This window comes from Sebastes fasciatus, chromosome 23, assembly GCF_043250625.1.
Source record: "Sebastes fasciatus isolate fSebFas1 chromosome 23, fSebFas1.pri, whole genome shotgun sequence".
In the NCBI taxonomy this organism is placed as follows: Eukaryota; Metazoa; Chordata; class Actinopteri; order Perciformes; family Sebastidae; genus Sebastes; species Sebastes fasciatus.
The window spans coordinates 11,550,890-11,564,024 of NC_133817.1; the positions used below are offsets into that span (position 1 = coordinate 11,550,890).

Consider the following 13,135-nt stretch of genomic DNA (forward strand, 5'->3'; position numbering starts at 1 on the left):
TTGTTGCTGCATTAAAAAGGTTTACACTTGAATTGTAATTCCTGTTAATTAAGTTGTTGGTGTACGATTCATTACTGTAATAATAAATAACTATTTATATCTATTTATGTATTTATTTGTTACATTTTGTCTTTTAAGTCAAGCCTGATGTTGCCTCATATATAAAAGAAAGTAACTTCCACACAGTGAGGCATACAGTACAGCTCATTGATTAAAGACTGGATTGGGACTCGGTGTCAGCCGATACCCAAAGCCTAGGTGTCGGTATTGGGTCTGAAATAGTTGGATCGGTGCATCCCTAGTAGGGCAGGTCTTGCCTTCGCTATAGTAGGATTCGTAATATCGCATCCCAACCGACGGCGTCGTTGGAGAATCGTAACGCCCACCCTCCATTTCCCCTCAGGTTAACACTGTTAGCTCTGTCAGCACTGTTGCCATTGTTTTCACGGTTAGCACTGTTAGCTGCTAGCCACCGATTCAGCCGTCGCCAAGTTGAGAGCCATGTGGAAGCAATAGATGTGCTCTGAATTTCGATTTGAGCACCCTTTTAAAAGATGGCATTGCGTCTTTTATAGCACATTTACTGAATGTGACTGAACCTAATAAGTGCATGTTAAATGTCAATGTGCTGCTGATTAATTCTCTTCAATGTATTTTTCAATGTCAAGTTGAAGGGCAAGGGTTGAGAGTTCTTTCTCAGTTGAGAAAAAATGTGAAGTGTTCCTTAATAGCATAGTATAACTGTGCTTAACCCATGGCCCTACAATATACACTATGCCATTCAAAAGTCTTCGTATGACTAAAAAGCGGACAGTCATCTTTTGTGTCTCATTGCAAATCTTCTCTTTTTTTTTCTCTTTTGTAGGTTCCATCTGAGTAGGAGGTGGCAACAAAAGACCAAATGCCATGGATGTATTCAATTTCACCTACTGGAATGCCTCTGAAGGCAATGACACAGAAGTGGTGGAAGAGAGCGAAAATGCCTACAAGACTGTGGAGGTGGTGTTCATCGTGTTGGTGGCCGGTTCCCTCAGTTTGGTCACAGTTATTGGGAATATCCTGGTCATGCTTTCCATCAAAGTTAATAGGAACTTACAGACTGTCAACAACTATTTTTTATTCAGCCTTGCATGTGCTGACCTAATTATTGGACTGTGCTCTATGAACTTGTACACAGTGTACATAGTGATGGGCTACTGGCCACTGGGCCCGGTGGTGTGCGACTTGTGGTTAGCCTTGGACTATGTTGTCAGCAACGCGTCTGTCATGAATCTTCTCATCATAAGCTTTGACAGATACTTCTGTGTCACCAAGCCCCTCAGCTACCCTGTCAAAAGGACCACCAAGATGGCGGGGATGATGATCGCAGCAGCCTGGGTCCTTTCTTTCGTCCTCTGGGCCCCAGCCATTCTCTTCTGGCAGTTCATCGTTGGTGGGCGGACAGTGCCTGAGAGGGAGTGCTACATCCAGTTCTTCTCTAATGCCGCAGTCACGTTTGGCACCGCCATCGCCGCCTTTTACCTGCCTGTCATCATTATGATCCAGCTGTACTGGCAGATCTCCAGAGCGAGCAAGAGTCGCGTGAAGAAGGATAACCGCAAGCCGTCACCAGCCAATCCAGAGCCTGTGTCGCCTGGCCAGAGGATTAACAACACACCGAAACCCAACAACAACAACGTGCCGGGGGAAGACACAGGGCGTTTGCAGAGCCAGAATGCTGATGATGGAGCTAACCAGCATGATGGGAAACTGCAAAATGGCAAGGGGCCTTCCTCGACCACTGCCGAGGGAGAAACCGAGGGTGACGACGTGGCGAGGGAGAACTGCGCTGCCGGAGAGGAGAAGGAGAGCTCCAATGATTCAACATCCGGCAGCGTGGCTGCATCCAATCAGAAGGACGAAGAGGTGGTACCCTCCGCTGCCAACTCCAGCGCTGAGGCAAGCCAGCCACCCCCGCGCCAGCGAGCCAAGGCGGGAGGCTCCAAGATGACCTGCATCAAGATCAAGACGAAATCGCCCAAGGGAGACTGCTACACACCGTCCAACGCCACCGTTGAGATCGTCCCGGCCTCGGAGAGGCAGAACCACGTGGCGCGAAAGATTGTGAAGATGACAAAGCAGCCTCCCAACAAGAAGAAGAAAGTGCCGCCGTCACGGGAGAAAAAAGTGACCCGCACCATAATGGCCATCCTGGTAGCTTTTGTTGCCACCTGGACTCCTTATAATGTGATGGTGCTTATTAACACCTTCTGCTCCAGCTGCATCCCCAACACAATGTGGACTATTGGCTACTGGCTGTGCTACATCAACAGCACCATCAACCCGGCCTGCTACGCTCTGTGCAATGTCACATTTAAAAAGACATTCAAACATCTTCTTCTCTGCCAATATAAAAATAGTAGGTCAGCCAGATAAATATGGGCCACTTCGGGAGGAAGAGTTGCCTGTGTGTGTGTGTGTGTGTGTGTGCCATCCATGTATATCTGTGCGTGTGAAAGAGGTTTGTGGGCATGATGAAGACTGCAAGAGTACATTTGAAGTTACTTTCCACCATCTTATCCATTGTTTTCCAATTTCTCTCTCAATAACCGGTTGTAGCACTTTACACAAATCCAACTGACTGCGTTGAGATGTGTCGTGCAGAAGCAGCATAGATCAGGAAGGTTGTGGAAGAAAATCAGCCGTGAGCTCTAAAAATGAGGTGTGTGTAAAGAAAGGGAGCAACTTGGGAGCGACACTGAGCTGATAAAAAAACCAGAAAAGATAAAGAGCGAAGGGAGATCTGCGCTGTACGAGAACACAAGACTTCAAATGGGAAAATAGGGCTCACTGAATATACAAACCTAAAGAAGTTTGAAGTTCAGTGGAGATACCTGTAGATAACTGTACATATCAGTGTATACTCAATGTTTATGTGAGTGCACACGTGGGTGTGTGCTAGGCTCGGAGGATGTGCGCACACCCATGGGTGTCCCCGCTGCCTGCCTTCTTTCTGTCCGTCTGTGATTCCTCATCATGGCACTTCCAACCAGCAACATGTAGAATAAAGTGGGGCAGCTTGTGTAGATTGCCTCTCACATGGTCACATCGGGGCTGGAAGCTATCCCATCTACCAATGAGTTTCTATTAATACATAATAGATGTATAAATATATTAAAGCTGCCAAATTACAAAAACACATTTTTCACTTTCCTGGTGTTTAACCATGCATTTATTTGGCCAAAGGTGTCTCCAAATTTCAACAGCAGCAACAATATTCTGGCTACACAGTCCTCACTGACAAGAAATTTTCATTAGAACCACTTTATAAATAAGAAATAGTCTTTGTGCCATAAAATAGAGAAATATTTATCCAGTAAACTACTAATTTGGATCCTACTAGAGAATGAATTTACAACACTTCCACATTTTGGGAAATACGCTTATTCGCTGTTTGCCAAGAGTTAGATGAGAAGTTTGATACCACTCATATCTCTACAGTAGATATGAAGCCAGGATACATTTATCTTAGCTTAGCATAAAGACTGGGAGCAGGGGGAAACAGCTAGCCTGGCTCTGTCCAAACGTTAAAAACAAATACCGGCACCTCTAAAGCTCACCAATTAACACGTTATATCTTCTTTGTTTTATGTGTAAAATAACCAACGTACAAAACATCAAGTCGTGGTCTTATAACATTTATTTTTGGAGGGGCTGGGAGCAAAAATGTCCTTAAGTCTTCACCGTGAGGAAATCACTGCACCCGGCCAAGAAATAGTCCCTCACGTAACCCCGTAAAACCATTAGAACTACTTTCTAATGAAGAAATATTCACTTACAGTTGGCAATAAGTATTTCTTTACAGGATGTTGACCCATTCTGTGCCATAAAATATAGAAATATTCATCCAGTGGATAGAGAGACATACTCAACTACTAATTTGGATCCTACTAGAGAACGAACCCCCACTGGATTTGAAGGAAGACTTAGAAATTTTTTGGGAAATACTCTTATTCGTTGTCTTGCCAAGAGTTAGATGAGAAGATTGATACCACACATGTCTGTACAGTAGATATGAAGCCAGGACACAGTTAGCTTAGCTTAGCATAAAGACTGGGAACAGGGGGAAACAGCTAGCCTATCTCTGTCCAAACGTTAAAAACAAATCAGTCTACCATCACATCTAAAGTTCACCAATTAAGACGTTATGTCTGGTTTGTTTTATGTGTAAAATAAGTGATGCGCAAGTTGTGGTCTTATAACGTTTTTGGGTCAAGTCTTGTCGTCATCGTGAGGAAATCACTGCACCCGGCAAAGAAATAGTCCCTCACGTAACCTACGTAAAACCACAACTTGTCGTTTTCACATTTTGGATTCACAACCTGCCATGTATCATCATAGAGAATAACCAAATAGCTGTAAGAACAACAACAACAGCAACAAGAGTTATGACTAAATAGAAGAAAAAAAAAACCTGTGGCATGAGATTGTTCAGTCGCACTCTTTGATTTGCCATACCACATCCAACTGCTGACAGGATGTCTGATGTTTATTCGATGGTGATTATTATTGAGAAGCCGGTTTGCTGTCACTGCTAGAAACCGTCCTACCCCTGCGTGTGAAACAGGTGGCTGTAGCTCAGAGCTGTGGCTTATTACTGTCTGTGGGAAGGCATTGTGTGGTGTGTGTGTGGATGCGTGGGAGGTATCGTATGATTCTACTGATTAGTAGATTGATGTCACAGCTTGTACTGTACTCACTGTACTGATGATGACTGTGAAGATCTGGTAGTGTTTGTGTATGTGTGTGTGTGTGTGTGTGGGAGCTCTTGTGTGGGTATCCATGCTGATGTGTGTTCGCTCCAAAAGTGGAGTTTACTTCTGATCACAAGTCACGACCTTGTGATTTAAATAAGGGCTATTTCCGCGTCTTTACTGTACATTGTTTTGTAACCCATACTCCTCTCCATTCTGGAAATGAACAAGCGAGTTAATTCTACGTGAATCGTTCTATTATTAGATTAAGAATAATAAATAGTTGTGTCTAATTTTAATTGGAAAAAGAAATGAGAAAATATCAATTTAGTGTAAGACATGTTCTGTGTATTCATGCATGTCATCCACCATTTCAGGCTATTAGCCAATTCTCAGTTGCATTAATGTATGCTCACCAGTTGCAGCGATGAATATTCAGGAGCATTTTTGCCATCAGGAGGTTGCCACGGCGGCTGGTAGGGGGGCTTTGCAAAGAATTACGCCGGCACCGAATAGCTCCTCAAGGCTGTCTCCCTAAACAGAGATCTGGGACAGATCCTATAATGAAAACTCACCATGAGGCTGATCAGATTATGGGACGATGTGGAACACCTACATTTGAGATTAAAGATTGCCCATTACACGCTCAGCTTGTGCTTGCATGCCACGCGCCCGTGCCCCACTTAGTGCTCCACTCAGTCCTAATCCGGTTATAGTCTCTACCTCATATATGAGGTCATGAATGTAATGTAAATATCACATATATATATTCATTAGCTTGCTCTATTATTAATTCTATTTCTCCTGCACTCATTCTCGCTTTCCTTCCGGCTATGTTACACTGTAAAGCTCATATATGTGCAGAGCCAGTGCAGGAATGCATTTGAATTGTGTAGTTGCAGTCACAGAAAAGATCGCAATTTTGCACACCTGACCTTTACATTTCTTTACTGGCAACCTACAGCAAAATGCTATGTTCAAATACCAGACATCCATACACTCTGAATGCATCTCCAGCATGTAGCTGAAACCCTCAGATACTTTACTCAAATTAAAGTTGCAATATCACAACGTAAAAATACCGTATTACGAGTTAAAGTCCTACATTCAAATCACTCATGCTAAAGTCAATTTACTTGTCACTAGCATTTGTCTTTATAAAACAAAACTCTTTAACAGTCAGCCAATCTGTTTTATCATATCTTTGTGGATGTGGTTTGATCAGATTTGATTGATAGTGCACCCAATACTGGACGTTATCAGCCGATTGAATGGGCGTTATCGGTGGTTATCACAACCATTCTAATGCTTCCGACGGGCTAAACTGCACCTACCACGTTGTGAAAGTGAAAGTGACACTTAACGTTGTGGCTTGACACAAAACAACTGGTTAGGTTTAGGAAAATATCATGGTTTAGGTTAGAATAAGTACGCAAGTTACGTAACAAAAGAACGCTAAAATAATATAACATTGACTTTTGGTTTCGGGGACACAAACAGTGGTGGAAGTCGCCTTGTTTGTCTCATCTTTCATCAACTTTGTTGCTCTTTATACTACGCCACCTGACTTCAGGGTTCATTCACATTTTCCATTTCAAAATTCCATACTTTTCCAGACTTCTCGTAAGATTTTTCAGACCATATTTGACAAGAGTACAATTGCTATAGATAGATTAAGATCCAACTGTTAACATGTATGTAACATATGCTAGTACAGTATGTTGCCAAATAACTGCCAGAATATTTAGCAAGGTACTGTAGCTCATATGAATAAATGAACACCAAACCCGGACAAGTTCAATGCACGGCATTCCATTCAAGCTGCAATGCTAAAACAGTGCAATCAGTTTATGTCATGTCAACTATTTCTTCAACCCCTACAGTAACAGACGAAATGTTTATGTAGAATTCACCGGGGAACTAGAAAAGAGAGCTAAAGTCCATTGATTTTGCATCACGCGCCATATTTCTTGGTAAACATTTGGCTCCAAACGCCGTAAAAAACACTCTGCTTGTATGATCAATGATATTCATAGAAATTCCGAATTTTATATTTTAGAAAACAGAATAGGAGAAATAGACTGAAAACGCAAATATTTTTCCACACTCTTTTCTTTTTTCCATATTTATCCAGACCTGGAAATCAAATTCCATACTTTTCCATACTGCGTTGGGACACTATGACTTCCACCTTTGCTCCCGTCATAATTTACCACGAGGTCGGCGTCATCTTTTTGTATTTGTATCAGTGATCAACCATGTGAATATATGATAATGGCCTTCTGAACCTACTAGTAGGTTTAGCAGGCCCCTTTTAACCCACATAGGCTGATAACGCCCATTCAATCGGCTGATAACATAAGCAAACAACCAAAAAATACACCAACATTCATCAGATTCAGATATTTAATATATATAATTCTGATTTGGTCCACTGAAGTAAACAACACTTTTTTTTCAGTACCTTAACATTTGTAGTATTTGAGTAAATGCACTTTCCCCTACTCCTGCACATACCATTCATGGATGGCCCATGTTTATCTATCGGAGCTGTTTCAGCAGGAACCGAGGCATCTATCCAAGTTCGACATCCAACCATCCGTCACGGTGATAAGTGGAGCCATGTCTGTCTGACATCCGTCACACATCTCAGTAGTGGGTAGAGAGCCTTCCAGAATATCTGATTAATCTTTGCTAAGCTGTCGTTTGAGTGATACCAGCGGGAGAGTAAGTGGCTCGCAGCTCAAGCGGTGGTCCGGGGGTCCCGGTATGAGCAGCTGCTTGGGTGTTTGATGGAAGGTGATGGCAGTTTATCACCTCCTGGAGCAGGGGAAAGGGTGGGGGGATGCATCTAAAAAAAAAAAAAAAAAGTGCTTACTGTGGTTATCTCCGCGGCATGCACTTTAAACATCATCAAGTTCTCATAAACCCCCCCTGCTCCTGTTGCCAATTTGTTGGAAACAAAGAGAGGTTCTTGTATCAGGTGGGGGGTGGATGATGTGAGAGAATGTGGGCTTATGATAGAACGAGCAAGCGTCGTTTGCTGACAGCGAAAGAGAACGGCTGTCATGCATGGGAGCGAGATAGCCCCCCAGGTGTACACTTTGTACGTGTGAAACAGATAAGCTCGCCTTTGTAGTCATGGCTACTATAGGAGGAGGGTTGGGGGTTGAGAGAGAGTGAGAGAAAGAGGGGGGGAGTTGGTTTGTCAGTGACAAAATCCAACGCTGGAGGATCACACCGCATGTGCACCATGTTTGGAGAAGTCCCAGCCGTTCTTGGCAGGTCAGCCAAGGGTTTTGCTGCAGGAATTTGAGTGTCCCAGACGAAACCCGCCGCCCGGTGTAAACACAGCGGGATACGGCGCTGTTTGCCATCCCTCCGGCGCTTTTATTGCATCTCATTCTCATGTTGTGCAAACACATATCCACCATCTCTCGCTTTACGGTTGATCGTAACCATCATATTTTACCATCCTAAAGCATATATGCTCACGTACAGAGCATATATCCTGATGTTCATCTGTCTTGAATAAACACTGTCATCAACAGATCATAATGTGCCGTCAGAGCTAGCTGGGCTCCTCTTCATACGGCTTATGTCAAAGGGCTAAAACTCCTTTTACGGAGTACATATATGACACGTAACGTTTATCAGAGATGACTTCAAATGTAAGGTTTTTTCTCTGGCTTCACTCTTGTTGGGGGGGGGGGCTGCCGCCGCCGCTGAGAATAATCTCAGCAGTTTTGTGCAGCCATGCAGAAGTGAGAACGCAGCAGCTTGTGCATGCTGTGAGAGTTTTATCGGAGACGGGAAGAAAATATATATATATATATCGCCAGATTGTACGGAGCAATTTGAAGTGCCTTATCCAGAGTAACTTAAGCAAATTGCTCTTTTATCCTAAAATCCCCCGTTGTATCTTTAGTGTGTCTGTCTGTGCTGGGAAGTCCGTGCACTTTAAAGAGCATGTTCAGCCTTTTTTAAATTAACTTTTTGGTTAAAGATATTGTGTTTCTCAGCTCTGAGCTCCCATTACTATAATTTCCATCTTAACAGCCGCCGTCTTGATTGCCGAGGCAATGAAAGTTTGGACTGAACAATCTAAAATCATCATCTCAATGCCTTTTTTGAAATGATTTAGCAAAAAAAAAAAACTGTACAGTTATACAGTCACAGCAGTGACTTATTTCAGCTATCCTGGAGGCACAGCGGGCTATTTTGTTGATTTTTCCATCCAATGTGTGTGTGTCGGGTGTGTGTGTGATTTGTCATATGGGATATTGTGCTTTCCGGTGTGTGTCTGCCATTATACAGAGAACAGTGCTGTCATTCGTGTGTGAGCGTGTGTGTGTGCATGCAACTTGCTGTGCGGTGTTTTTTATTTTTTCCTAAATGGCATCCTCAGCATGAAGACATCAGACCGGACAAACTATCATGGCACACATCAGGGAAGATGCACACAGTGTGATTGTCTATTTCTCCGCCATCACTCCTTCCTCTTTGAACAAGTCTTTCAATAGCAACAGGCTTCCAAAGACTCACTTAGTAGACACCAGTGGTACTGGAATACATATAAATAAATACGTTATATTGTACATTTTTATATCACATTTAGTGAAGCTGTTTCTTTTTAATCATTGTACAAAGTACAAAATGTAATATTACAGATTGAAATATGATCAGTGTACAGACAAGAGAGTTTTGTTTTTTTTGGTTTAAAATTAAAAATGTTTAAAATCTATAAAGATATGAATATAATGGAAGTGTTTGAAATAGAGTATAAGAGTAGAAGGTTATAAATATATGTGCATTTCCGGGGGCATGACTTGCAAAGAAATGGATTCTTGCCTTGCAAAATGAAGCGACTGGATCCAAACTTTTCAACTTCGGAGCAGCGTTCATTTCAAGAGTGACTTTTGCAGCCAGAAAAGGGGAGAAAAAAAAAAGCAAACCTGGAAACCTGACAGAGGACAAAAGCTAAAACTAGTTTCCAAAGGCCCAGAGGCAAGGGCTTCATTCTGATTTCACCTGTAAATGTATGAGGCCTCGCGCTCACCTTGGGAGGAAGAAGTTGGCCGTCTGCTATCCTACCGGACACACTTTATAACTTTTGCAATTTTAACATCCTGGGGAAAAGTTTTTTTTTGTGTGGAGCAACCAAAGTGTTGAGATGTTTGACCCGACCTGAACTTGAAGGGTCACGATTAACACATGGATTTAAAACAAAAAACAGCAAACAAAAAAGAAGGCAAAAAAAAAAAGAAAAATCCGTAGCCTGCTGCAAGTGTTAAATGTACATACAAATGTTCATTTTTCATTTGCTTATATATGTAGATGTTCATTGTGTGTTCACTCACTGTGGCTTGTGGCTTCTCTTGCAATATATAAAAAAAACAAAAACATTTTATGGTCTATTGTTTGCATTGTATATATCTATATGATAATAAATTCTATGTAATTCGGATGCGGTACATTTGAACATGTACATACACGTCTTTAATAGCTACTATCTGAATGTTTCCTCCACCCATTTATTCTCCTCCCCCTCCCCCACTATGATACTTCCTGTACAGTAACAATGGTATTGATTTCCTTTTTTGATGCATTCTTGATTGATTATTTGTTCTGGACAATGAATCTGAGTGTTATTGTCTCTGGCCTCCTATGACACTGTAAGATGAACTGCATTACGTGGTTACATTGTGCCATATTCTCTCAGAATGAAATTCAAATAAAGATATATGAAATGTGTTTTACATTTTTGTTGAGTTTTTTGAAGGAATTGTGAGGATGTGAAAGAGGACAGTCCAGGCGTACAGCAGTTTGTGAAATAGTCACGAAGTTTAATGTATCTATTTGTGTTATAGACACAAATTTCACATGTCACGTAACTTCCGTTATTTTAACCCAAACCACGATCTTTTCCGAAAGCTAACTAATAGTTTTTGTCACGTAACTTCCGTACTTAAGTTACACCCCTTCCGGTGTTATTTTAACCCAAACCGCGATCTTTTCCTAAACCTAAGTAGTTTTTGTCACGTAACTTCCGTACTTAACTAACGCCATTTCAGAAGTTATTTTTTACCCAAACCAAGATCTTTTCCTAAACCTAACTAAGTAGTTTTTGTCACATAACTTCCGTACTTAAGTTACACCACTTCTGGTGTTATTTTAACCCAATGTAACTTCCGTACTTAAGTTACATTACCTCCGGTTTTATTTTAACCCGAACCAAGATCTTTTCCTAAACCCAACAAAGTAGTTTGTTGCCTAAGCCTAACCAAGTCGATCTATTCCTAAACCTAAAAAAGACTGGAGCGGAAGTTGACTCGTGCATCACTTGTTGCTGGACATTCGTAGGAAAAACGCATGCAAAATACGTTGCTGAAAGTCATGCTGAGCGTCACAAAAAAAGGTAAATTTGTGTCCAAGTACACGAATCAAATAGATTAAATTTCATGACAATTTCACGAACTCCTGTGAGACTTGTGTCGAAGAGAAGCATCTTTTCTACCTTTTTATTTTTATCCATTTTTATTTTTGGAAAACAGGAAACAAAGGGAATGTTAACTCCAACTGAGGACTACAATAGTGAGGACTTTATTTATTTATTTATTTATTTTACAGCCAAGAGCTGGAGAGTAAAAATCAGTGGGTATAAATTGAGGTACAACAGAGCAGCAGGAGGAAAACACTCTAAAACAGTAGTAGTTTGTACACTTGTACAGATGCTATTTCATGCAGCCTGCAGACACAGCTATTATGTTTATTCATACAGGAAATGGAAGAAAAATATCATATAGCGTAGAGCAAAGGGGGAAAGCGTTACCATTAACTTCAGACACTTGAAAATTTGCCTCTTTTTTTTTGCGCAAATTAATTAAGCAAAGATGTTTAGAGCTTCACTTTTAGCAAACCGCTTCATTAAGTCGAGGCATGGACCAAAGAGTTTTCCAAATTAGAGTTAGGCTATGCAACTGTGAAATAAATCCTATCCAATTTGCTTGTAAGAAAATAATCCTAGAAATAACATCATTAGGTAAGAACACTAGTAAACAAATCCATATTCATTATTCGTCCCTATACCGCTGAGTATTATATCTCCTATCGCAACATACAACTTCTTATCAGGTGCTAGAAAGAAGAAAGAGTAAAACATGTTGTCACTAAGAATCATATTTCCACTGGTTTTGTCAAAGCTCTATAGGCTCCTACTGTCAACCTACAGGACATATAAAGAGGAACCGTGTTGAAACAGGGCAGTGGACGTCCTTCCACCGTCTTCCTCCTTCCTCCCGGTGGACAAACATCCTCATCAGTCCATTTGGGTGCGCTCTCGCTTCTTTCCTTCCTTCTTTTGCTTCTTTGCATCTGCAAGAAACAGAAAAAGAGTTTCAGCACGCACTGTTTACTTTGACTGCCAGAGGTGGTGTTTTTGCAAAATAAACAAATCCCATTGTCTCCATGAAGAGCACATATGCTCCGCTTCAGATTGTAATAATCAACCGTATGAGTTTTAATTAGTTTTTTTTTTGTTTGTTTGCCAGAGTGCAGTGACACAGTCCCTCCCTCCCTCCCTCCTTGCTCTCTCCTGGGGATTGATTTGTGGTCTGGTGTTTGCCCCCATGAAAAAAAAAAACACTTTATCAACTTCCCGCAACAGTGGATTGTTACCTGGCACGCCATGACAGACGCCACGGTCCATGGCGTCCCTTCCCTTTCCGCTCTGGTGAGCAGGAAGAGAGCGGCGGTTTGGCTAGACTATAGCTGCTGGCTAGCTGTTTTGGTGGACTGTCCATCTGCTGGGCTGTTTGTGTTTATCTGTGTGTGTCTCTTATTCTTCAAGCATACGCCTGTAAGTGCAGATATGGCTTAAATATGCAGTAATGTCAGCTGACCAGACAAAGGTCTCTCCATGAATCAATGCTGATCGTAGTGTTGGCTTTTCCTGCTTCAGACCCGGAGCGGGTCGGTGCCGGGGCTGAAGCAGGAAAAGAAACGTTATTGTCTCCCGACCGCGGCCGGAGGGAGACACCGGCACCCGGTCGGAGACGATAACGTTACTCACTGCGGAGCCCCGTCACTTGCATATGCGAGCGAGCGCGCATGGGATCCCGACCCGGTAGATTTATACGTGTAAAAAGTTACAAACAGTCCCTTTTAAAGATGGCTGAATTCCATTCAAGAGTCCTGATATTGATCGTATGCCTTTCAGCAATCAAGGCCTATGAAATGAGGCTGGTTCAAGGGCGGACACGGGTCTTGGGGTGTGGGGTATACAACACATGCACAGTGTAACTGAAGCTGTGGTCGTGCGTTGCGATTGGCTCAATTTCGGCGAGGGCAGACCAGATTTTACTTTGTTATTATACCCCCAAAGATATGATGCGTTGATGACG

General features: G+C 42.1%; 2 protein-coding genes across 7 annotated transcripts in view; one reads left to right on the forward strand and one right to left on the reverse strand.

Annotated features, from left to right (window-relative positions):
* The window catches only part of chrm2a (cholinergic receptor, muscarinic 2a), a 102,133-nt gene extending 91,997 nt beyond the window's left edge, over positions 1-10,136 (forward strand). For all 4 annotated transcript variants that reach the window (XM_074625845.1, XM_074625844.1, XM_074625842.1 and 1 more), the window contains one exon: positions 866-10,136. In XM_074625845.1, coding sequence (XP_074481946.1) covers positions 907-2,415 — 1,509 coding nt within the window. In that variant the 5' untranslated portion in view covers positions 866-906 and the 3' untranslated portion in view covers positions 2,416-10,136. The remainder of the gene's footprint in view (positions 1-865) is intronic.
* A 381-nt stretch (positions 10,137-10,517) lies between these two features.
* ptn (pleiotrophin) overlaps positions 10,518-13,135 on the reverse strand; it is a 93,739-nt gene continuing 91,121 nt past the window's right edge. For 2 of the 3 annotated variants that reach the window (XM_074625849.1, XM_074625850.1), the window contains one exon: positions 10,518-12,107. In XM_074625849.1, the coding sequence (XP_074481950.1) occupies positions 12,052-12,107 (56 nt within the window). In that variant the 3' untranslated portion in view covers positions 10,518-12,051. The remainder of the gene's footprint in view (positions 12,108-13,135) is intronic. The other variant, XR_012592702.1, reaches the window with a different exon arrangement.